General features: G+C 41.9%; 1 protein-coding gene across 2 annotated transcripts in view; it reads right to left on the bottom strand.

Annotated features, from left to right (window-relative positions):
- CACNA1D (calcium voltage-gated channel subunit alpha1 D) overlaps positions 1–26,995 on the bottom strand; it is a 277,638-nt gene that overhangs the window by 59,490 nt on the left and 191,153 nt on the right. For both annotated transcript variants that reach the window (XM_066613921.1, XM_066613922.1), the window contains exons 22-29: positions 25,263–25,350; positions 24,385–24,492; positions 24,165–24,217; positions 23,901–24,047; positions 21,543–21,744; positions 16,427–16,585; positions 14,306–14,416; positions 10,551–10,634 (exon numbers count right to left, since the gene is read on the bottom strand). In XM_066613921.1, coding sequence (XP_066470018.1) covers positions 10,551–10,634; positions 14,306–14,416; positions 16,427–16,585; positions 21,543–21,744; positions 23,901–24,047; positions 24,165–24,217; positions 24,385–24,492; positions 25,263–25,350 — 952 coding nt within the window. The remainder of the gene's footprint in view (positions 1–10,550; positions 10,635–14,305; positions 14,417–16,426; positions 16,586–21,542; positions 21,745–23,900; positions 24,048–24,164; positions 24,218–24,384; positions 24,493–25,262; positions 25,351–26,995) is intronic.

Genomic DNA, 26,995 nt, shown 5'->3' with positions numbered 1-26,995 from the left:
GAGGGGGCCCGTGGATCTGATCTGTGATTAACCGCAGATACAGAATCTGTGGATATGGGAGCCCATGTACCTATGTTTGACAGCTAAATATTTTGTGGCATAACACTGATGTGTGTGTGTGTGGGGGGGGGAATGTTATTTCCTGAAATGGATCTAAAACAACAAAGTAAAATTGTTCTAACTTCTGTGGTAGCTTCCCACATTTTCTTCAAAACTCTGTCCTTCCTCAAACTCTCAGGAGCTCGATCAATTTATTTATTTATTCAATTTATATTCCGCCTTTCTCCCTGAAGGGCACCCAAGGCAGGTTCCAGAATGGCATGTCTGAAGGTTTAGAAAAATGTAATGTTTAAAGGTTACAAATGCGTCTCTCACAAACAGCCTCATGGATTACCCTTTTGCCATGACCTTCTCTTGTATCTTAAGACAAAGATGTCCCTTTTGAGAGTGTGGTCATTATGACTTCTCAAAGTTGCATGATGGGATGGGGCAGGGGCATTCCCAAGAGAGTGTCAAGTCATAAATCAGTAGCTGTTACCTATTGCTCACTTCATCCTTTCTGTCTTGCATCTGTAAATATTTTGCACAAGGTGGATCCAGTTGAGATGGCACACACTGGATCCTTTCCTGTTCACAGTGGCAATGCTGGGGGGGGTTGGGGGGCAATTGTCTCAGGCTCCATGCTGGGGGGCATCAAGGGATGCCTTTTCAAGGCTCAGGGAGGCAGTGAGCAGCCTCCCTGAGCCACAGAAGGCCTTACTGGAAATGCGTTTCTAAGGCCTTGTAAGGCCTTCTGAGGCTTGGGGAGTCCACGCATATGAATCCTGTCATCCAGCATGCACAGCCCGCATTGATCCTGAATCTCCACTCCATCCAATTCCACCCAATTCACTGTGAACAAGTAAAGGATCAGCAGATGCTTATTATGTATTGTTGATACGTAATTGTATTGATTGCTACTTTTGGTACCTGAGAGCAGGGAAATTTTTCTAAATAGAAAAAATGATATAAGAAAGAAAAGCAAAAGCATCCTTTCAGAAAAGGAAGATCATAACATTCTAGAAGGTTTCAGGAGATAAGGGGGCAGGAGTTCTCAAATTGATGGGTCATGACCCACCAGCATGGAAAGCCTTGTCTCTGGCTCCTTAAGGGGTGGGGGAGGGGAGAATGTAGCGATGCGATCCCGAGGATCGTGTGGCTGCCAGGGACAAGGGGGGTATAAACCTATCTAAGGTCAGTGCCAGCTTCTGGGGAGGGGTACAAGGAGCCCTACGAAACTGGGAGTGGGTTCCAATTTTACTGTTTTGGAGGCTTGAGGAGCCCTGCAGAGGGCTCCACAAGTCTCCCTGCAAACCCCCCCCCCCAGAGGCTGGTGGTGACCTTAGGTAGGATTTTTTAAAACCCTTGTTCCTGGCAGCAGTGTGATCCTAGGGATCATGTCATTGCCTTCCCCCCCTACCTCACAAAAACTTACCTAGCTTCTCAAACTCCCTGACAGTTTAAGAACCCGCTACAATAGGGTAATGAGTAGGTTTTCTTAAGGGGATTACACTGATTCTCATGAGGTGTTGTTTCACACCAGATATTTCTAATACTAAGAGCCCAATCCTAACCCCCCTCTCCACTGCCAGAACTAGAGTTTTGATGGTGGGGAACACTTTATGGCCATTGCAGACAGCCTGCCAGCAGTGCACAGAGCCATGAGCTACTGGCCTGCTGGTGGAAAATTCGAACTGACCCCACGAGGAGTGAAGGCCAGGAGAAGGCCCACCGACGAAGGTAAGTTGGTGAGGAGGAGGGATGGAATGGGTAGAATGAACATGGAATGGGGTGGCGATGGGAGCAGGGCAAATTGAGTCCAGGACGGGGGTAGGTTCGGCAGCAGTGGAAGAATCTAAATCCCCATCTTGGACCTGATTCCACAGCCTGGGTCCATGCTGACCTGCACCCGCGATTTCACTGGTGTAGGCCCAAGTAGACACCTCCATGCCGTGGAAGCTTACCCCTGGATAAGGGTATGAATGTTCCCTCATCCAGAGGAGACCTCTAAGACTGCCCCCCACAGAAAGACATTTTGGCATCAGTGCAGGGAAGGAGGAAGCATATGATTGAGCTTGTCAGAAAATAACTCTGGAGACCACTGGATGTGAAACAAAATAGAGCAGGTAGATATCAGGAGTTAAGACCACAGCAGATTGAGAACTGTCTACCTGAGAAACTTCAAGGAGTAGTTTAGCCTGTACACAGGGTGACAGCCGCAAAAGAGAGCAAGGCACCCCAAAATGTAGGACATCCAAGAAAAACGTAGGCTATGACAAAGTTTAAAACACCCATATATTGATTTCATGTTGTTAAAACACTATATTATTATTATATTTAAAATATTACATATAATTTATTAATTACAAGAAGGCTATGTGCTGCCTTCAGGGGCCTGTTCTCAGGGAAAAGGAGGACATTTAAGTTCTTTTACAGGACACAAGGCTAAAAAAGAGGACATGTTCTGGAAAAAGAGGACATCTGGTCACCCTGCCTGTATATCATCACCTAAGGGTGCAATCCAAAGTGCGCCTTATGCTGGCCCAAGGGACTTAGGCTGGCATAAGAGGGTCGCAAACATGCTGTAAAGCACGTTTGCGCCTCCTTGCAGGTATGCCAGGCCAGCACTCCAAGAAGCACGGCCAGCGGAGGCTGGCATAAGCCTCCGCCGCGGCTTCCTGTGTCAGTACGCAGCAAAGGTAAGTGAAGCAAGCAGCAAAGCTAGGCGTGGAGGGAGGAGGGAAGGAGGCGTTTCTGGGCTGGGGGAGGGCGGATGATGGGTGGCTCCAGGGGCGGGCACATGGGGAGCCGGAGGCCGGGCTGGGACCCGGCAGTTATGCTGGATCCCAACCTCCGTCCCCATGGAGAACACAGCAGCTTGAAGCTACTCCGCTCTCCTCGGACTTGTGCTACCTGCAGAGGTGGCGCAGGTCCGAGGAGACCCATTGGGGCCAGCAGTCCTTACCCAGGGGAAAAGGGAAGAGTCTCCCCTTGCCTCTGGTTGAGCTGCTGCTGCCCACAAACCTGCTTTGGATGCAGCGCAAGCCTCCTGGCTTGCCTACTCCAGCGCAGGTTTGTATTGCTCCCTAATTCTGATAAATGAAGGAGCTGTAGGGGAATGAGCACCAGCAAGGAAGCCTATAGCCTAGAGCAGGTCAACCAATACTCCTTTGACCCCAGCACAGATTTATGTGTCAGGTTTGTTTATGGGCCTAAAAATGAGAAAAGTCTGCTTGTGTTTCTCTTATCTGCTTTTATCTTGTGCTAAACTTAACAACTTGATCTAGCAGCAAGTCAATTCTTCAGTACAGAATCCTCAGGGGATCCGTTCCAGGACTCTTCACAAATACCAATTTCCCTGTATAATTAATCTGTGGAAAGCCCTCAAAGGACCTTCAGGATATGACTGGAAGTGGCTTCCAGTTACATCCAGGAGATGTTCTGAGGAACAGGGAGGTGCCTCCTAGACATCCGATCACACCTGGGCAGTCTGTGAGGACCTCCAGCACAGGCTGGCACCTGTGTTGAGTCAAATTCGCGGATGCTGATTTAGAGGTCCCACTGTACTTTTTGAAATATTAGTAATCCTTCAAACAAAGTAAATGGCTTTTAAAATAAATAAACCCTCTCTCATGCTATTCCACCACGACTTTAATAAAACTTTTAGAAATCAAGCAGTGTAAACAAAAAAGTGAACATGCTCTTGAAACAACCTGCAGTAGCCATCCAAACTATTTCTCAGCAGTAACATGCTAAACATTATGATCAGTCCTTATAAGCTCAAGGTATATGTGCATTTCATAAATCTTTGACTAATTTATTCCAAGTGATGTAATGATTTCATAGTAATTTATAAGCTGGAGAACCACTGAGGTTATTGGGCTACCCAATTAGAAAGTTGTATTAAAGTGCCTTTTGATTATTGTATATTTGATCTTCCGAATATCATGTTCACAAGCTCACCACCTTGTCTGCAAGATATCTTTTTATTTGGTTGAAAACATTTAGATGACTAGCGCCAGGAATTTTGTGTGTGATATGACATTTCCTTTAGACAATATGTGAGCCAAGATACAGAGATATGTTATGGTCTTTAACAGACCTTTTGATCTATCAATTCTTATACCGTATATATTCACTTGCCTTTAAAAATTTCTAAAATAAAATGAACATGAAAACCAGTTAAAAGAACACAACAGAAATGCATGAAATTCAGTACTATTGCATGATCAGTTAAACAAAATAAGCAGTTGTCAAAAGCAGGATACTAAAAATACGTTGTTATAATGCAGTTATTGTCTAGGCTTTAAACCAGTGTGAGGTGATGGCGAGAGCACAGAGTTTAGATGTAGGAATCCAGGGCTAAATCCCTCTTCAAATGAGGATTTTGGTCAGTCATTGTGGGAAATATGGACTAGATAGACCTCTGTTCTGATCCCAGTGGGTATTCATGCTCTTAAGCTCACTGTGTGGTGTTGGGTAAGTAAATGTATCTTAGCCTAACCTAGGTTTCCCAAAGTGTGGGCTATGACTCATTGGGTCATGAGCTCATGCTAACTGGGTTGTGAGTTGACCCCCCCACCTGCCTTTGCCTCTGGCGGCTCCAATTTGGAACCATTTCGGAGGGCATAGAGGCCTCTTCTGGGTCACACTGGGCCAGCAGCCCACTCTACTGGCCTCCATGGGCCTCAGAATGGACCACAGAAGTGTTCAGAAATAACTTCCAGTCAAATTACTAGTTTGACTGGTAGTCGCTTCCGGACAATTCTGCAGGCCAGTCTGAGGCCTGCAGAGGCCAGTATAGTGGGGCGATTCAGAAGAGACCTCCAGCCTTCCAGTACAGCTGCACCAAAAGGAGCATCACATCGTGACCCACCAGGGAGGACAAAGTGGATCATAGCACTGGGAACCGCTGCCCTAATCTGTGTCACAGGATTCTTGTGGGTACCTCCTGACATTGATGGAGAGTGGAATATGAATGTAGCAAGTAGATGATAATTCTGAAGTGGAGCTTTGACACATGAATTAGAGCTTCCACATATATGCTAGGACATTTGAAGTTCCCTCTTCCTACAGCAGCTCTATGGGCCTTCACCCTCAAGTTTCTCTGGGAAATCAGTGATCCCCTCCCCCCCAGGGAAGCCACAGTAAACTGCAACTGGAATGGGAAACCAGTGATTGCTAATGCATGTGCAGAAATGTTTGGGAGAGTGTGGAGAGCTCAAAGGATTCCAATCATAGAGTTTAAGGGTAGTTGAAAGCATTTAATGTCTTGCAGGACAGAGCATACCAAAAGCACAATTGCAATAATTCACTCTAGTGCAAAGGCACAAGTTGATCTAATCCTGAAGGATCACAAACATATTCTGTTTTAAATTAAAATAATATAATCTTTCTATGAGTCCCAGTTCTCACAGACTGTTATAAATGAGTCAGAAATGTTTGTTACACTACAAATATAAACATACAAAAACTATGAATTTTAATAGAGTTCTACTGCCACATTGAGATTTCTTTATTATTATATTGATATACCAAACATTGTTATTCTGCAAATGGACACCAGCATTTTAGGTATGCATTTCCATACCTAAAATGGTACATCCATTTCCAAGAATGCATCTTAGAAGAACTGCTTTCAGATCAGGCATGTGCACTTGAGCAAACATTTCAAGATGATAGCGCAATCCTATACATGTCTATTCAGAAGAAAGTCCCACTGAATTCAAGGGCCTTACTCCCAGGAAGGCATACATAGGATTGCAGCCTTAGGGCCTATTTGGGCCATATGCTGCCAGAACAAGAGAATGCCAGAATAAGAATGCCTTATTCCAGAGGCATAAGGCCCTTAATGGCTGTTGCATAAGGCCCTTTACAGCTGTTACATGACATGCCAATGTACACTACCTGGCTGCTCTGTGTCCCAGTGTCTGAAGGACAGTTGCTGGCACTGGTACATCAGTGCAGGGGGTGAGAGGGAGGGGTGAAACTGGATGGGGTGGGAAGGAGGCAGTCTGGGACCGGGAAGGAGATAGTTTAGTCAAGCTACTGTATCCACCAGGTATCCACAGGATGAGTGCTTTGTGGTCATGAGTCAATACCTGTATTTAGACTGCCAATTAGTTCAAATATACTTGAATACTCAGCAAGGGCTTTAGGCCTTCCCTACAGAGAGTTTCAGAGGCTTTGACATGAACAATGAAGCAAAGGGCATTTGCATATATTGTTAAAAATAATTTCCATGTTATCATCACACAACTGAAACCTCCAAATATACAAAGGCTTAACATCTTGGTAATTCCACAAATTTACTAACATCAATATTTTCTCTTAACATTAAATTAAAAAAAAAAGATTTAAAGTGGAAGATTTAAAAAAGGTAATGGAATACAAATTGAAATGGGCGAGCGGTGACTGAAAATATTAAACTTTAATTTGAAAGGCATTTCCTTAGTGGCCCAAAGCAGACTTTTAAAAAATACATTAATGTTGATAAAAATGTTAATAGAGATTATTAGAAGACAAAGTGAAAATTCCATTCATTTGCAAGTCAGCTGTGTATATTACTAGGGAACATTTTTAACAGTAAATAGTTCTTAGGAAGCACTGATGTCAAACAAAACATTTGCTACACAGTGTTGACCACAAAATACTTCAAAAACCCATTATGAATGTGTTATCCAGAATTAGTTATTGTGATTTCTGAGAATGTTTTGCTGGGTGGACAAGTCTGTATGTGCCTCTTGAAGACAAAAACTAAGTGCATGCAAAAATCATAAAGATCAAACGTTACCACAACTGAGATTCTGTTTTGTGCTTAATTTGCAAATTAAGCAGGAAACATGAGACAAAAGCAACATTTTTATCAATACATCCTTGAGTCCCTTATATAAGGGTCTGGCCTGGAACAGAAACCGATCTTATCATAAGCTGCTAGTGGAACATTCAGGGTGTGCAGGGCTCTCTCTCCCTCAGTAACCAGGTTTTAAAACATTATAGGCAGGATTAAGTTTTAATTAATGTGGAAAGGTGAGACCACCTTAGATAAAAATAAAATGTCTGGTCTCAGCACCGGTTCATTCAGATGCAAATTGATGACTGGAGGGTCAGAACACAGAACACACAGTTCAGTGGCTGTCTGTGCCAGTGTAATGGCTATAAGACAGACAACTCATTTTACCAAAGTATGTACTTACTCTTAAACTAGGTATCAAGGTATTAATGTGTTCATTCTGTAAGGGATCAGACTTAGGACAGACATATTGTTTAGTATCAAGGCTTTTTGCTGTCTGTAGACTCAGAGGTAGATTCCCAGACTTAAACCAAATACCATGTGTTGAAATGTCTGTACTGAAAAGCTTGGTGTGTAGACTGTAGTTCAACAACAACAACAACAACAACAGTATTTATATACCGCTTTTCAACTAAATGTTCACAAAGCGGTTTACAGAGAAAAATCAAATAACTAAATGGCTCCCTGTCCCAAAAGGGCTCACAATCTAAAAAGATGCAAAAAGAATACCAGCAGACAGCCACTAAAACAGACAGTGCTGGGGTGAGGTGGGCCAGTTACTCTCCCCCTGCTAAAAAAAGGAGCACCCACTTGAAAAAGTGCCTCTTACCCAATTAGCAGGGGTTAGTTCATGTCAAATCATGGACTAGTTGTAATGCGAGAGGTAGAAGCCAAGGTTTTGAACTGTCCAAATTAAAGAATCACAATATGGAAACTATCATCTGGTATCAAGAGCTAGGTTTTGAAGCTAAGGTAGGAACTTGGTGCTCATACTGATGGCGCTTTTGTATGCATACTGCAGTATCAAAGCCTGAGCTGTTTGTAACATGAGACATATGTACTAAAGAATGACCTAGGCACTGAGGTTCTGAGTTGTCCCTATCAAGAAGGCTTGGTACAGAGGTCATTGCTTAATTTTGAGGCTGAAATTATCTGTGAATTGAAAATAAGGTACTGAGGAAAAAGACAAGTGTGTGGCAACTAACAATCATGAAAAACCTAGGCACAGGGTTCGATATCAGAGCACTGACTGCCACTGATGGAACTTTTAATTATTTTTATTTATTTTATTTTCACATTTTTTTTTATTTTATTTATTTTCACATAGTTCAACATGGGGAGCTGAGACAAACACAAGCAGCACGTCTCTAAAGGGACAAAGTCTGAATTGGAATTAAACCCTTATAAATGAGGCCTGTTTAGAGAGATTGAGGTCCAGAAGCTTTTTTATAAATAGTTTCTGTCATGTTGATTCATTTAAGCAGACGGCTTACTAAGTCACAACAGAGACACAAGCCATCTGAATGAGAGGCTGAATCCCTTTCAGGATGGAACTTTGAATAGTTTCAAAGACTTATACCTGAACCAGGAGTTTATGATTTCAGCATGCATCTGAAAGCCACTATCCCTCTCAGTATGGAGTCTGCTCAAGACATTCTCAGCTCAGAAGCCTTATGTCCTTGTATCAACTTAACACTTCCCGCATTACTCTGAAAGCTGAAATTCCTCTTTGTATAGAGCTTGATTAAACAAGTTAAGTCAAAGACTTATGCCTAGATCGTAGCTTTATGTTAAATGGATGACTGTGAAATGCCAGAATCCCTCTCAGGATGAAATATGTTCATGACTTTGATTCAGAACACTCAAGCCCAGGCCTCAGCTGCATGCTTGCCACACAAACCTGGGTGCTGAGGGCTGAGGCCCTTATTGGGATTGAGACTGTTTAGGCAGCTTCTAGCCAGAAGACTTACACCCAGGACTTGTATCTCAGCTTCCTAGATGAAGTATGCTGAGGTAAAAACAAATTCCCCTCCTCCCTTATCTTACTGGAGTCTTGGTTGTTCAATTTGAAGAACCTGGTGATGGAACAGCAGACAGAACCTTAAGTCTGAGAATGGTGTACCTCACTGTGGGGGGGGGGGGAGAAAGCATGTGCTCACTTTCACAGAGCAGGATCAGGCACAGCTAATGATTCTTTCTGATCTGTTACAAGAACCACTTATAACAGGCACAAAAGTCCATGAAATGGGTCCCTACTAGACAGGGGGAAGGAGTCACTACTGGAGTTGGTGGGAAGTTTTAGCCCCACAGCAGACACCATCTCCCTTCTTCTTTTAAGGTCTAACTACTAGCACTAAGTGATAAAATAAAATTAAAAACTGGGGTAAAAGTTTTCCCCGATGAGAACAACAAGGGAGAAAACGACAAGCCAGGAGTTTTTATCGACTACTGAGATACTGATCAAAAAGGAACTGAGGGATTGGGCATTCCATCTGCTCTCAAGCTCCCCCTTTTTGAGGTGCCGAATATTCAACGAAGTTCTAGAGGTTTCCAAGATTGGCCTTGCATACACCCAGAACTCCTCTACATGTGACTGCACAGAGACCACAAAGAAGAGCTGAGACCTCTTACTGAGACCTGGAAGCTGTTTCTTATGGGAGAAGAGAGATGTTTTGTAAACAGGGAAAAAAATGGCAGCCCCAAGAGATAAACATGTAACTCCAGAAAACTAGAAGACTTAGGGATCCTACAAACTGAGACCATAATTGCACCAGAACCATGGCCAATGAAGCCAAACAAAGCCATCTCCAAAAGTGACAGAAATTTTCCATAGACAATTGCTTAGCAACTTGTGACCCATCAAGCCAAATGCAGTTCATCAGCATTATACTGTGGCCAAGTCTTTATAACCTCTCTTCCTGTTTTCCGTATTCCAGAAACAAAGAAAAAGAAGAAACCCAGGACACTGATTTTGCCTCTAGTGCAGCTGTTTTTGGCTCACAGAGTCACAAGTTGTGTGGGCCTGAACTAAATGGTATCTGTTTATTGTACATGAATTTGCTTTTGATAGCTTTGAAATGTTTGAATTAATGACGTACTTCAACTGGTTCTGTTTTTGGTTTTGGTATGCATCTACAGATATTACTATACAAATGATATAACCAGAGCTTGAACACAGACCAAAAACAATTTATTTCACCAAAAAGTGGGAGGGGGGGATGGAAGAGAATTTATGGTTCATTAATGCTATGCTACTGTTCTATTCTACTCTGATGCTAGATGATAGCAATTACTTTGTAGTGGGGTGAATAGTGGTTACTTACATTAACTTCTGTTATAGCAATATCAACGACGCTACCAACAACAATTAAGGCATCAAAAGTGTTCCATGCATCAGTGAAATAGTGCTGTTAGGACAAGCATTCAGTAGCACGAGAAAACAGAAACAGAAAAGAAAGAGAAGAAAAAGGACAGTGTTATAACACAGAAACACAAGCTACTCTTCTGCAATGTACCAGTATTGTATCTTTCCACCTCAAGTCTGTGAAAGTGGGAACTGAAAAGTGACTGGTTGTTTTCTCATCTCAATGTAACTGACCCTTGACCAGCTGATGTTGAGAGTCTAGAAACATATCAAGTTGTGTGACTTGTCCAGATAACAGAAATAAGTAGGGAGACAGAGAATGGGACTGAGGGAGTTTGGCTGGGGTATACTCACATCAGCTTCACTGAGAACGATGTCTACTATGCTGCCAAGAACGACGAGGGAGTCAAACGTGTTCCAGGAATCACTAAAATACCCCTGGACAGAGCAGGCAGGGTGCAAACGTTCGTGATTACATAGAAATGTAGCAATATTTGCATACTTCTGTTTAGTTTTTTCATAAACAGAAATCACTTCAACAAAACTCTGGGGTGAAATGGGAATAAAGCAAACAATATTTTCTACTGAAGGAAAGGCTTATATGTGACATGATTTTACGATCAAATACCATTCCAACACTGCACTACAGGTTAGGGTGGCTGTTATTACGAGCTCGTATATATTACGGTGCTCGTATATCCTAAGCCAGGGGTTCCCAAACTGTGCTTCATGATGCTCTTTGGCATCATGATGCGCTCTCCTAGGGTATCTTAGGCCACCAGCTGTCTGGCAGCAAGGCCTACATCAGAGCTTCAAACAGTGGTAGGAGGCTCACTACCTGGTGAACTGAGTTACAGCACATGATTTTGCATGCTTTGTAAAGCCCTCCCACCTGCCCCGAGCCTCTTACTAGTGTCTGAAGCTCTGTTGTGGGTATCCAAACCAGAAAGCAACTGGCAATGGCCTCATTACCAGTCACTCCCAGGATCTTTGTGCTGCAAAGAAGATTGGGAAGTGCTGTCCTAAGCTATTTAAACACAAAACAACCCTTAGGGGTTTGGAAGATTAGGTAGCGATAAGCTGCCTTTCACCGGTTCCTGTAGGATGCCCTTTAATATACTGAGGCACCCACATTATAAAAGAAGTATTGTTATGTGTAAGGATCTTATGAGCACAAACTGTAAAAAAACTTAATTATAGCATTCAGGAGAGAATTCTAAATTGTAGATGTAAATACACAGTCTATGAGTTGACAAGCTAATACTGTGACATGTATCAGCAAGGCTGATCTAGCCATAAGAAGGCAGCAAGCTGGAGGGTGAGTGACGCATCTACCATACCAAATTTCAGTTCCCATTAAAAATACTGTAATCTTTTTGAACAGTCCTGACATTACAAAAGGGCTGAAGAACTAGCTTCAGAACTATTTGCATTTTTCCAAATGATCAAATATTTCTGAAAAGTTCCCCATTAACCAGAATTTCCAAAGTAAGCAGTGTACTATAAACCCCTTTCAAAGAGCAATTCATCACATGAAGAAGGCTTTTTGAAAAACTGGCTCCAATGTCTATTTTCGCTCTTGTCTTTTACATCATTAAAATAAAATTCCAGTTTAAAAGCCAGTATATAAAGTTTTGTCAACCATGTTTTAAAATAATGAATTAGCTAGGAATAAGGAACCGATATCCTTAAAGAAGTCTTGATAAGACAACTCTGCTCACAGAACAGCAAGCAGAGCCTCTCCCTTTCTTGCAGAGAAGGGTCAACTGAATAGGGTGGAATGATAGGGCACTGATGAAGAGCATGGGTGATTCTGGGAAGTGAAAAAGGGCACTGATGTTATCTTATGGGCAAATGCTACAGCGTGGAACAGTAAAATAATATGTCACATACTACTTTCCTTAAGGCAAATGTTTCTTATCAGTAAGTACAAATATTGTTCCCAGTAATGTGTGAAGTCATTGCAAGCAAACATAAATAAAAGCAATAAGGAAAAGGAAATAAAAATGATTCTGGAAAAGGGAAAATACAATATATGGACAAGTCACAGCAAGAGAACTTGCAGCACACACTATCACTGCAACAACCCAAGATCAATCTACTTACTAGCCACCTTTTCTTTTTTGGCACACAAATCTGATACAAAATGGCAAGGGGAAATAATTCCATATTTAATTATGCAATTATTAGCCTTCATTAAATTATGCTTGTGAATTTCTAGTGTTAATTATATATTACATTAATATAATTTTATATGTAAAGCAAATATTGTCATAGTTTACTTTTGCATATATGTTATGATATACAGTACATTTTTAAAAAAATCCTAGGGAGTTTCTTTTTCTCAATATGCTATTAAGTGTAAAACTTCATTTTTATGAAACTGTTACCTAAAGCATTAGCTCTATGATTCTGGGCAGTACAGTATTTGAAAAACTGAGTTTGAGTTTAAATTTTGCAACACAAATCAGAATGAACTGACATCTGGCTTTTAATCACTGGGATGTAAGAATGAACATGGGGTATCAAAGTTGTCTGTGTTCTTCCCACGAAGGGATCAGCTCAGATATCATACAACACCCTCAAATGATCATCTTTTCTTATCACCTTTGCTGGCCCTACAGTTAGTTATGGCTCAGTCTGTTCTTTGGACAAGAAACATAATCTCATGAGTCCCTCCTACAGGGAAAGTAGTACCAGTGTAGCATACCACTCTCTCCATGGAAAGGTAATCTACAGTCCTTTTTCAAAAGTCAATAATACTATGAAGCCAAACACAGACAAAAACTGGAATGAGATCCTGTTTTTAAAACTCTATATTGAAGTGAATCAATTATGATCCAATCCTAAATGGGCTTTGAGACATTGTAAAGGCATGGACAACAGCGTACACGCCTTTGCAATGTCATGAACAGCACAACAGCTGCAAATGACAATGGTGCTGTCCCAAGCACGAACACTGCCACAAAGACGATCAGTGCTGATGCAGCTAAGCCATCATGGGAGGCAGGTGATGAGTGGGGACAGAATGGGGGAGGGAGGAAAAGGATACGAGTGGCACAGGTATGTGCCAGGATCCTATTCCTGTTTCTTCCCCCAATCCTTCTTCCTTACTCTTCAGGGTTTTGCACCAACAAAATGTCAGGCGCAGATTGAGGAAACCCATTTGGACAATGGAAGCTTACCCCAAGGTAAGGAAATGAATGTCTATTTACCTTGCGAAGGCTTCTGGGATTGCCCCCCCCCCCCCAGGTTGCAGTGTGCTCTCTGTTGGTGTGGCTGCATCAGCGGGGGAGGCTTAGTTAGGATTGGGCTATTAATTACAGTAGCATATACTCAAACACTAGGTTGAATTGAAAGTTTTAAATATCTTAGTTTAGAGGCTAAGGGCACAATCCTAGCCAGGTCTACTCAGAAATAAGTCCTATTGTGTTCAAAGGGGCTTACTCTCAGGAAAGTGTGGTTAGGATTGCAGCCTTAATTTTTCATATTCAAATCAATATGAAATGTTCACAATTGTGCAAGCCTGTTTGCTCCTTTGAAAATTATGACTAATGAAATAAAAGCTATGGAACAGACACATTTGTAAGTGTTCATTTGCCAATGCTTACTTGTTAAATTAGTCCAAATTATAACCATGTCACATCAACTATTTGACTGTGTGCCTGGCACTTCAATCCTAAATACACCTGAAAGAAGAACACCACTCTGGTTCGGGATATTATGATACCACAGCAATCAGATGCAGTACCTGACCTTTACATTTATGTGCTGGTTACTTTCTTGGAATTGTATCACAAAGTTTTACATAATTAAGTTTGATGTTCAAATAAGCAACAACAAACTTTTGCAATTTCTAATTATTTTGATTTAGAAAGAGGCTATTTCATGAATTTAATGTATTTGTGACCTCATTCATTCCTCAGCAACATGCTTAAAAGCATTTTTACATCTCATTTCCTGCCACAGATAGCACATTCATGTGAAGAGAAGATTTCTCTGATATGAAAGGCATGCAGACTTTTGTTTGATAATAGTCTTTCTAATCAGATATATATGTGGTTTTAAACTGACTCAAAGACAACCTGAATAAATGCATAATCTCTTACCTTGGGCTTAAAAGCAATGAGTTTCAGAAACATTTCAACAGTGAATACTGCAGTAAAAACCATATTCATAAAATCCATTGCATCATTAAAAAGTTTAGACTGCCCATAGTGCTGCAAATAAAATAGAGAAGAACATTAAGAATAGTTGAGCACAGTAAAAAAAAAAAAAAACAACTCAAGATGCTTGACCCAGAGCCTTGACTCTGACCCAAAACCTTGACCCACAGAGCTTTCCTATGCTTTCAATAGTTGAATGACATTGGAAGCATGAATACGGCAGCTTCTCCAGAAAAAACACGGTAGTGATAGGAGATGATGCCTTGTTACAGAGCTATACTGTTTCATTAAACTTTTGTTATTTGCTGCATTTTTCTCCACCTTTAGTAAATTGAATAATGTACACAAAACAAATTGAAAGTCTGCAAGTTTAAGGTCAACTAGTAAATTACCATTTTGTACTGTACACAACACTGGTTTTGTGTTATCATTTTGTGTTATCATTTTTATCATTTTGTACTGTACACAACACTGTACTAGCTCTCTCTTCTCATGGGCTAAGAGTTTAGGAGAAAGCCATGGGCTCTTATGTCACCCACAGTGACAAAATCTGAACACATTAAAAATTGTGTTCCCTTTATGTCACCCACAGTGAGCTAGCGCTGGGAGAAGGAGTGACGGCAGCCATCTAGAGCTCCGGGCGAGTACCGGATGGCGGTCTGGTAAGTCAGGGCATGGGGAGAGGCATTCCAGCACAGGGAGAGGGCGGGGGGCAGGGTGGTAGGGGAGTGGAGATGGCGACAGACCCTGCTGCCATATCCTAACCCCCCTCCCAGCCTGGGAGACCCAACACGGATCTCCTCAAATCTGTGCCCACTCAGTAGCAGGAGCAGATTCGAGGAGACCCATCAGGGCCACCTGGGGATTACATTCAGTGGTGGACCTGCCATGAAATGAACAGGGCAAATGCCCTGGAGATGGAGCCTCGCGTGCCTCTAGGACTACGCAGAAGCCTTCCTGTGGCTCCCAGTGTGGTTAGAAACTGTGCTTCCAGTTTGCCGGAAGCACAGTTTAAAGTGTCGAGGAAGCTTCAGGAGTCTCCCCCAATGCATCCTGGAGTCATGTGAGGCTCCATGTGTTCCAGGTAAGTGGGGGGGGGGTGGATTTGCAAGTGAGGGGGCAGTGGCATCCTGTGGGGGGCACCATTGTGGACCTTTGCCCTGGGGTGTGGGGCTGGGGAGGTTTGCTACTGATTACATGGGATAAGGAAGCATAAGCTCCCTTACTCTAAGTAGCTCTGCTGCTGCCTTCCAGCCCCGTAGGATGCAGAGGTAGCCATTTCAGCACCACTTTATCCCTGGGCACTAGGCAGCACAGGATTGGGCTGCCAATCAGTAAGTGGGAATTGGCTTTGAAAAAATGCTGCAAATAGGAAGCATGCAATTCCACAACCTGCTCTCAGTCTCTGAAATATGGTTAAGAGTCAGCCAGGGCTATATCTGAACGGATTAATGGAGTAGATGCATGGGGTTGCTGGCTTAATAAGTTGTCCTCTTTTATTAAGCTGTCATTTCTGTTTCCATATTTTTGCTTAAGAAGACTCTCACATACAGGTAAAAGGCAACACTTAGTGGACTAAGGAGGAGTAAAGGTTTTGCTAGCGATATTTGTTTTAATTCACAGTCTTCACATTCTCTAAAACTAAGAATCTTCTTTGAACAGGTGCAGGGAAGCCTTATGAATTCTTAGGAAGTGTACACTTGAAACCATAATCACTAAAGATTATCCTATAACGAACTGTGATTGTGTGCAATAAAAAATTTGCATAAAATACCTGATAAACACACCAGGCTAAACTGTGTGCCTTTCAATTTATCTGTTTAACTGAATTTCTTTTCAATCATTTTCCTAGGAAATTTCTGGTGAATAAAATCTTAAAAGTTACTCTGACAATGTCCCATGTGAAACACAAAAAAGTTCTATTTTGTGTGAACTTAAAACTCAGGTACTTTCTTCATCCTTAAAACACAAATCTAGTGTTTAAAACTGGCCTAACATTAGTTCACATCAGATTTTCTTTGGGAATTCTGTTCATATGTAACTGACAGTTTGTTTCACTCTTACCTGCATAGCCAAGCAAACTGTATTCAGCATAATGAGGACAAACATGACATATTCAAAGACAGTAGAGTTCACCATATACCAGAATTTGTACTGATAGGGATTTTTTGGAATGTATCTACGTAAAGGTCGTGCTTTCAGAGCATATTCCACACACTGCCGCTGTAAAAAAAAAATTAAAATGTCAAATATATCAATGACAATCACAATTAAGTCTGGAAAATAACAAGTAGAAACAAGATTTGCATTTCAGAAATAATCCACAAACCGATCAATTGCAGGGGGTGCACAGCAATATGTGCATAGGCTGCATACAGGTGCAGCCCATTTATCCACGGATTTTTTATCTTCGGATTTGTCAATGTGAATCGGATGGGGGAACCGAAAGTTACACACACCTTTGCCCTGCGCTGGCAGCTCGCTCCATTTCCAGGCAGCCCAAAACACTGCAAAAAGGCTTTGCCTCACCCAGGCAGGGAAATAATCCTGGCGCCCTGGAAGAGGTTCCCCTTGCAAAGGAACAGTAACGCTCCTGGAGCCCCTGAGCCAGCAAAGAGGCTGATGAGGGGAAGGGGGAGCCAAAAATCTCTGTAACCAGAACACATGCAGCAAGGTGGAGCTCTCTCTCTCTCTCATTCACTCACATTGGGGCAGGTGTGGTAGCAACAGAGGGGATTGCTTTAAAAAACCCAGGGAGTCTTTCCCAATTCCCCCCCCCCCATTGAGATGGTACAGGCAATCACCGACACAAGCAAGCCTTCCCACCAAGCAAAGCATGAGATATAGCCTACAATCCTCACACTTTCCTGGTAGTAAGCCCCATTGACTACAATGGGGCTTACTGCTGAGTAGAAACCCACAGGGTTGGACTCTTAAAAGATCAGCATCCCATGTGAAAGAAACTGGGCAGCTGGCAATGGGGAAAGCTGAGTACGGAGCGGAGGGGACTGATAACAGCTGCCTTAGTTTCCTTCCATCCAGAAGTGACAGGCTGCAGTGTATTTGTGTAACTCTATGGAATTTAGCACAACGTGTTTTTTGTTAATCGCGCAGTCACGGAACGGAACTAACGCAGATAAATAGGTTCCACCTGTATTTTGTTTTCTAAGAAGCAAGTATTTAGAGTATGCAATTAAAACAGATTCAAGCTGGTCATTTGAAGAATCTAACATGCATCAGTTATGTTATACAAATTATTTCATACAACAAGTTTTCTTATCTGTGGCTCTGAATCAGGGATCTCTATAATAAATCAATATAGCAGCTATCTCATCATTATGCAAACAATGCTATTAAATACCACAGGTCTAAAAAAAAGCTGCTTTTTAGAGGTTCAGTGAACCTTTAACTAAATGGACCAATGGGGAAAGGAGTGTCTGTTGATGTCAACAGAGTGTTAAATTTGGGTACCCCTTCTCCCCATTAGCCTGTTAAGCCGCTACCTTGGAGACCTCCCTTGATGCTATCACTCCACTCCCCACGAAAGTACTAGACAGTTCTGGTGGCCAGGCTTACCTGCTGCTCCAACACTTTGCTCTGCCCTTGCTCATTCTGCTCTAAGAATGGAGATGCTCCTCTATTCCTCAGGGCACTCTATGAATACTTCCTGAGGAACATCCCTCAAGGAGAAGCAGAGAGCTGAAGCATTGTGGGAGCTCTGGAAGGTAGATAAGCCTCCCCCGATCCCCAACCAACACATTTCTACCTTACAGAGTTTCCTTGGTACTGATAAGGGAATTCTGTAAGGTAGGGATTTAACAGCCCTTTAAAATGGTTGGCAACCTTCAGTCTCGAAAGACTATGGTATAAGCCTACAGCACCCAGTATTTCCAGGCGGTCTCCCATCCAAGTACTAACCAGGCCTGACCCTGCTTAGCTTCCAAGATCTTTGCAGACATTAGAAAGCAGAAAGAGTCCGTTATTTCCAAAGTCCATTATATAGAGATGTATTAAATCATGGGTTTACTGTATGAATATGTCCTCTAGATTTCCTTCATTTTTCCTACTGAAATAAAAACAGTAGAGAAAATATCTTGTGCCCTTACCTGTGTACCTAATGGGCAGCCCAATCCTGATCTGCACGGGGTGCCCAGCCTCGGTGGCACCAAGAACGGCTGCCGCCAGATCCTGCATGCTCCGGGCTACCGCGGGAGGCACCTCGGGAGAAGGGGACTTTTGCCCCCTTCTCCCGGGCAAGGTAAGCAGCTGCGCAATGTGGTTACTCACTTTACCGTAAAGTAAAGGCGCTCGTGTAGGGCGCCAAGCCCTCCACAAGTGCCTTGGATCCTGCGGATCAGGGCCCAATCCTATCCAACTTTCCAGCACCGGTGCAGCCGCAATGCAGTCCCAGGGTAAGGGAACAAATGTTCCCATACCTTGAGGAGGCCTTTGGGACTACATCCCCACCGCAGGATGCAGCACAGGCCCCATTGGCACAGCTGCACCAGCACTGGAAAATCGGATAGGATTAGGCCCTTAGTATTGTAGTCAGGTCATAAATGACCTGGAGGCAGGGTTCAGCAGTGAGGTGGCTACGTTTGCAGATGACATCAAACTTTTCCGAGTGGTGAAAACCAGAAGTGATTGTGAGGCGCTCCGAAAGGATCTCTCTAAACTGGCAGAATGGGCAGTAAAATGGCAGATGCATTTCAATGTAAATAAGTTCAAAAAAGTTCAATTGGGGCAAAAAATCAGAACTTTCACAAATAGGCTAACGGGTTCTGAGCTGTCTTTGATAGATCAGGAGAGATATCTTGGGGTGGTGGTGGACAGCTCGATGAAAGTGTGAACTCAATGTGCAGCAGCAGTGAAGAAGGCCAAATCTATGCTAGGGATCATTAGAAAAGAATAAAGCAGCTAATATTATAATGCCGTTGTACAAATCGATGGTAAGGCCACACCTGGAGCCATATCTCAAAAAGGACATAGTGGAAATGGAAAAGGTGCAAAAGAGAGTGACTAAGGGCGCAATCCTAACCCCATGTCAGTGCTTTCCAACACTGACATAAGGGCAGTGCAGCTCTGAGGTAAGGGAACAAACATTCCCTTACTTTGAGGAGGCCTCTGTGAGTGACACCCAACTGCAGGATGCAGCACACATCCCATTGGAATCACTATGCCAGTGCTAGAAAGCATGGACATAAGGGGTTAGGACTGCAACCTAAAATGATTAATGGGCTGGGGCACCTTCCTTATGAGGAAAAGTTACAGCATTTGGGCCTCTTCAGCCTAGTAAAGAAGCACCTGAGGGGAGACATGATTGAGACATACAAAATTATGCACAGGAAGGATAGTGGATAGAGAGATGCTCTTTTCCCTCTCACACAACACCAGAACCAGGGGACATCCAGTAAAATTGAGTGTTGGGAGAGTTATGAAAGACAAAAGAAAATATTTCTTTATTCAGCGTGTAATTGGTCTGTGGAACTCCTGACCATAGGATGTGGTGATGGCATCTTGCCTCGATGCCTTTAAAAGAGGATTGGACAAATTTCTGGAGGAAAAATCCATCATGGATTACAAGCCATGGTGTGTATATGCAACCTCCTGATTTTAGAAATGGGCTATGTCAGATGTTAGGGAGGGCACCAGGATGCAGGTCTCTTGTTATCTGGTGTGCTCCCTGGGGCATTTGGTGGGCTGCTGTGAGATACAGGAAGCTGGACTAGATGAGCCTATGGCCTGATCCAGTGGGGATGTTCTTATGTTCTTATATTCAAGGTGAGTGCTTCCTGAGTCATCTGGTGGGATATAGGAAGCTGCAGTGGCGTCGCTAGGGGGTGCGGGCCCCACCGGGTGATGCGCACAGGGGGGTGACGCGCACTGGAGGGTGACATGCTAAAATCGCGGTGGTTAGGAGTAACTGTGATCTGGTGCTTACTGATGAGGGAGATTTTTAAAAAAATTCACGAATTTTATAAATTTTGCATGCCCCCTCTTGGTCCTTTTTTCTAAATTAAATAATCCCAAACACTCTAGCCTTTGATCAAATAGGAGGTGATGTGACCTCTCGATCACTGTAACTGTGCACCTTTTCTAGCTCTACAATATCCTTTTTGAATTGAGAAGACCAAAACATAAAATTTTCTATTAATTTCCATGGAACATGGGATTTGCTTTTTCACTGCAAACTATGTACTGATTTGACTTTTTCATTGACCTAAGCATCATGACCCTAAAATCTCTTTCCTGGTTAGGGCTGATTCAGGAGCTTTCTAACAGCCCAATTCTATAATGGGTGGGCTAAGTCCCAAATATACACTTTGGGGTGACACTTTACTTCCATCCATTGCATGAACTGTCCCTGGATTCCAACCATCTGCTTTGTGTTCTTTAACCATGTAGTGATCCATAAGAAGATGAGTCCTCTTGTCCAATTCCTACATGCAACACTGTCACTGTCCCATGGCTGTTCATGAAAAGACTTTCAGTAAAGTAACAACATCTCAGATGAATGTGTTGATCCATTAGCACAGGGGTCTCTAAACTTTTAGGCCAGAGGGAAACATCAAATATCTGGCATGGTGTTGAGGGCCAGAAAAATAAATAAATTTTAAATATAAAATTTAAATAAATACATTAGAAAGCCTCAGAAAGCCTAAGGCCTTCAGGAGGCCCCAAAACCACTTCTGGTTTTTCATGAAAACCAGGAAGCGATGTTTTTAGGCCTTTAAAAGGCCTCCTCAACCCTCAGAACATCCTTCAGATACAACTGGAGCACAACAAAACATTGTGCTCAGACACAACATTAGGTTGAGCAGGCCAGAGGTTTACAGGGGACCAAAGGCTTGCCACAGGCCAGATAGAGGCTTGTAGTGGGCCGCATCTGGCTCCTGGGTTGGGGTTTGGAAACCTCTGCATTAGCAGAAAAATTCATAATCCAAATGCATTTGTATAATGCATTTGGATAGGATAATGCTTCGATAGGGTCACTACTTTGTGAACTTTTTTTTGTTGAAAAGCAGTATATAAATACGGTTGATGATGATGCATTTAGAAGGACCAACCAAAAAAGAACAAGTTATCAATAAAGAAAATGAGCTACCTCTTCTGCAACAACAGAAACGACATGTCATGTTTATATAATAACGTATCTTATTTAAAAGTGTTTGTTTATTACCTGATTTTTGTCCAGTTCACAATTCTTGTATTCTTGTTCTCCTTGTTCCTGGAATGTAACAATGACGAAACCAACAAATATATTCATCATGAAGAAAGCAATAATGATGATGTAGATGATGAAGAAAATAGAGATCTCCACTCTGTAGTTATAGATTGGACCAACATTCTCTCCATTTGAATCTATAGCTTTATACAGAAGCCTGCATAATCAAAATAATAAGAAAGGACTTGTTTTTAAAACGAAAGTAATAAAGATTGTAAATTATAATTCTAATTGCAGTAGGGAAATGGGAACTACATAGTACAGGTATTCACAAGATTTCATAGTAGTTTAATATTTATGAAAATTCTTAAGAAAAAATACTAGTATTGTAAAAAGTAAATTTTATTTGAAGAATAGCAGTTATCCATTTGGAAAATCATCAGGCAATTTCATTGATCTTCCTAGGGAAAACAGTATTAAACCATTATGGAAAGCAAAACTTAGCAGAGCATTGTTAAACCATTGACAGGAGTCACACAATCTTATTGGGGCCACTGCCCCAAGGTACAGTGTGCCAAAATGGCCACCTCTGGATCCTGTGGGGCCAAAGAAGCAGCCAGAGGACTTCTCAGGGTACTTTGGTTCCCTTACCCAGTGCCAGCAGCCCTTATGGGTCTACTTGGATCTGCACCAGATATTTAGCTGATGCAGAACTGAGGAAACCTGTGCAGGGCTCTGAAGCCTGGGGGGGGGGGGAGATAGGATTTGGCTGCAGCTGATGAGTCACCAGCTGGCACGGAGACCAAGAGCTGATTGGCACTAGTCTCTCCAGGTTATTTCCTCTCCCTGCCACCGCAACATGCCTTACAGCACATTTGCAGGGGCAGTTGCCGGGCATTATGTTAGGGCTGCCTGTTTTTGGCTTTAATTCTATTCCTTAAACTATAGTGAAAAGCTATCTGTATGTTTTTCACATCCTGAATAAGAGACACACATCCTGAATAAGAGGCACTTTCTGACTGGAAAAGGAATCATGGATATTAGTCACTGAATACTGAATTACGTGAATGCTGTAATTTCATTAACACAAAGGGTCCATGAGTAATATACGTACACATATCCTTGAAATTTGGCCTGGATATACTGATAGAAGAAATGTAGAGCTTTCATTCATTATTTTTCCCACCCCCAAACAACACAGAGGGAACGGGTGTCGATGTCACAAAGGTTAAGAAGGGATGATTAGTTTAGGCTGGATATGCAAATCTTCCTTTGCCTTACTGATGGTTTCATATGACTCACATTTTTATTTGTAGATGCTTTTGTGAAACCCGGTTCCCACTGCATAAAGGTTTTCTAGTGCTCATGGCTGTTGACAACATACTGAAGAAAAGCATGATGACTGTGAAACAGTGTTCCCCAATGTAAGCACTGGATGAGCTATCCAATCCTAGTGCGTTTGGCTACATGCCACACTCTCTCCTAAGGCCTAGACAAGTGTTCTTCAACCTTGGGGTTGAGATTGTGGGATCATGGCAACTTACGAGAACAAAATAGGTTGAAGACAACTGGACTAGAGCACCACCAGGTAAAGGGGAAGGCATCAGGTTCCAGAAGATTTGTGTCCCAGCCCACCTCAAGTTCTTAGTAATTGTGCTAAAATAGCTTTCACTAGTGTTGGGCTTCATGGAAACTTTTTGTGTTCTCTCTAATAAGATTTGGTTACAGTGAACAGTGCTGGGAGAGCATAATAGGGGGAGAGTGGGTAGCAAAGGTGGGCAGGCAGTGGGCATATAGAGTCCCAGGAGGGTGACAAGTCCAACAGTGGCTCGTCTGTCTGTCTGTCTGTCTGTCTGTCTGTCTGTCTGTCTGGGTCATGGCACAAAAAGGTTTAAGACCACTGGTCTAGACAGTAATGAGAAAAGGAGTCTGAGGTCCAGGAGAGAAGGTTCTACATCAGCTACTGCTTCCATGAGCAGCTAGATGTTGGAAATGGGGCGAAATGAGCAAAGGTTAGAAGTCACAAAATAAAAAAAGGATCACAGAATATTTGGGTGTAGAAGGAGGACCAGTTTTAGCACAGAATCAGAGAATGAACACCATCTGTGGCTAGTTATAGAGTACACGCAGTCAAGAGTAGCAAATAGTTTTACTTTATTTGTAACGGTGGCAGTCATATATTTAAAAGGCTTTAGCTGTTTCATTTGCAACTAACAATGTGCTTATTCTCATTTTTTATCTTTGGTAGGAGTCAAGGATCTCAGTATTTCCAAAAGGATCTTTCCCATTGTCTCCACCCTCCATAAACCATAAGCAGTTGCTCAACATGCAGAAATAATGAGGAAAAAAAGACTTTATAAAAAGGGCACTTACGCAGGCCAGCCTTCAAAAGTAGAAACAGTAAAAAGAGCCATCATAGCAGTCAGTACGTTGTCAAAATTGAAATCACTGTTCTGCCATATTCTCTCTCTCACCATTGGACTGTCCACATCTCCATCTTTATAAACAATAAATATGCCCCTACAGAAGAAAAAGCAAGCAGATACTGTGGTAACCGACTGGGCATTTTATACTTTTGTTTTACTTCTTTTGGTTTAAATGCTTCAATTCATGCAGTTAAGAGAAAAAGGTTCTTACCGACACTCCACAGGATTTTGTTTTGCTTCATCTGTGCACCGATAGAATTTTCCCTGCACATAAAATGGAACACAAGAGGTAGAACCTATAGTACAGGTATTAACCATTCCTATATCAACAGTTTAATATAACCTTGTATGAGTCCAATTAAGAATGATTTGTCAGTGGAATTCTCTGGGCAGGACTGGAGTACTGCATGTTTTATTTTCCTTCTCCTTACCTTAAAAAGCTGGACACCGATACAAGCAAACATGAATTGGAGCAGAGTTGTAACAATCATGATATTACCAATAGTTCGAATGGCAACAAAGACACACTGAACAACATGCTGTGGGGAAGGAAAGGAAAGAGAAGAATCAGTACCATTTTACTTGGGTGTTAAATCATGCTAAATGAATCATCATTTTATTTGAAGTTCATGATCTTTTTTTAAAGGGTACTCAGAGAGTTCATTTGGCATTTCATGGGATGCCTTGATAATATCAAGCTCAGAATTTGTAAGCCACTGGAATACAGGTATCTTGTATTTTAGCTATCCTGAACTGTATTCTAGATATCTATTGCCATGAGTAGGTTAGCTCTGCTTAGTAAGCAGTTTGTCACAGAAGCTAAAAGTTTTGCTGCTACAGCACACAGAAGAAACTTTTTCTTCTCTGACTTGTCTCAGTCTGAATGCTCCTGTTGCTCTGCAACAGCAAGGGGGAAGGACGAGCAGGAGACTTTATAGTGCAGAAAACAAGGAAGTGACTATGGAGAAGCACCCAGAAGTTCTGTGGATCCAGGACCAAGGGAGATGGCGCAAATGGCACAACACTGGGACCCAGTAACTTAGAGTAAATAAGAAACCTAGACAAAAGGGAGAACCCATAAACCCAGCATGGAGAATTAAGGCTGCAAGGGCTATGGAAAGAAAGATGGCCCCAATGAGTGATGTGAACTTCAAAATTATGCTGAAAACTAGTTTTATTTTAAACAGCCTAAATATTGGTCCAACCCCAGGTGCTTCACTATGAATCGTCTTCAGGGAAAGTAGCATTTCTAATATTTATTTATCTGAAATCAGAATTCATAACTTGCAAATAAAATTCAGATAAAAACCTTAAGTCCCTTTGCTCTGTTTATAGCCCTTAGGGGTCTTAAGACTCGTAAAACTCTCAGAATCTTCACAACTGAGATAGCGCTTGACCTAAATGAAAGGTAAAAACAAATAAAGTATTAGCTTATTATTACTTACTATAATCTCCTACTGTGATACAATGAATAAGTATTGATAAACACCAACCCATCAACTTTGAATTAATTTTATTTACTTCCAGAAGTAAATAAAGACTAGCATCATTTACATTCTTCTCCTCCTCCTGCCAGGGTTCTTAACATAGTTTGCAATAAAATTCATTTTTATGGCTAATGGCAAAACCTAACAGAACATGGTTAAAACATGAACATTAAAACAAAGAAAATATAAAAACCAAAAAATAAGATCAAAAACAAAAGGATAAAATATAACAAAATAGAATTCATAACACAATATACATGTACAATACTGATGCCAGAACCAATATTTGGGATCTAATTTAGTTGTTTCCCAGTTCTGGCTGAGTATATTCTGAATTTAAAAACAATGCTTGTATTAGAACTATGAGAGCAAGAAAGCTTAAGTAAAGACACATCTCTGTCCCACTCCTCTGTCCCTTCTGCAGAGCTTGAAGGTCAGGGAAACCTTCAGAATTTGGTTGTTTGGTGCATGGAAAGCTGCAGTGGTAGGGGAGAATATCTAAAAATTGGGCAGAGGCATCATCCATGAGCATAGATGTACATTCCACCTCTTCAGGATGCCATACACAGGGGTGTCAGACTTATTTCATACAGCAGGCTGAAGTCAGCATTCATGGTACCTGCTGAGGGCTGGAAGTGATGTCATAAGTGATGTCATTTTTTTCCTAAGGAAAAGAAAAGTGCTTATTTCTGGTCATCACCTGCTTAATGTCATCACTTCCTGTGTAATGATGTCACTTACATCATTACATAGGAAGTGATGACATTAAACACAAGATGACCAGAAATAGCATTTTTCTTTCCCTTAGGAACTCATTAGCTGCAAATGATAGAAGACAAAATATGCAAATCTTGGTCATATTTTCAAGATATGGGAGAACCCAATTATCACACAGACCATCCTTTCAGCAGCATTGCTTCTGCTGAGCAGGGTTCCCTCTAATAATTTCCTTACCATGCAGAACAGTTAATGACCTGAGCAATAAATAACCACTGTCATTTTACAACATACAGTCATACAGTACAGTATTTCATGACCATTTGGTTCAGCTATTCCAAACCGATAAAACTAACCTCCATCTACTGAATGCTAGATATTTTGCTAAAATAATAACCGACCTAATGAAAACACAGATTTACAGCATAAGTCTAAACATATCTACTCAAAAGTAAGTCGCACTGTGTTCAATTAGACATATTCCTATTAAAGTGTGTATAGGATTGCAGCCTTAAACCCTACATCACAGTCTTTTACCAGATATTCCAGCCCTAACTGGGCATGCCAAGGATTGAAGCTGGGAGTGAGACCTTATCCATGTTACTCTTCCTTCAGATGCTGTGTCTTTCTGGGTGGTACTAACAAATATATTACTGTATAGGTTGAGTCTCGTTATTTGTGAGGGTTCCATTCCCAGAACTCACATGAATGGCAAAAATCTCATTAAAGCAAATCCACTTAAAAAACAATGTTTCTTTTCCAGGCGATTTAAAAACAGTCTTGCTGACCTTTGTAATGTAAGACAGAGGGTGCAATCCTGAAAATGAGTTGGGCCAAA

Source organism: Tiliqua scincoides, chromosome 2 (assembly GCF_035046505.1).
Source record: "Tiliqua scincoides isolate rTilSci1 chromosome 2, rTilSci1.hap2, whole genome shotgun sequence".
Classification (NCBI taxonomy): Eukaryota; Metazoa; Chordata; class Lepidosauria; order Squamata; family Scincidae; genus Tiliqua; species Tiliqua scincoides.
Note: the sequence above shows the minus strand (reverse complement) of the source record. Positions and strands in the feature narration are given on the sequence as shown.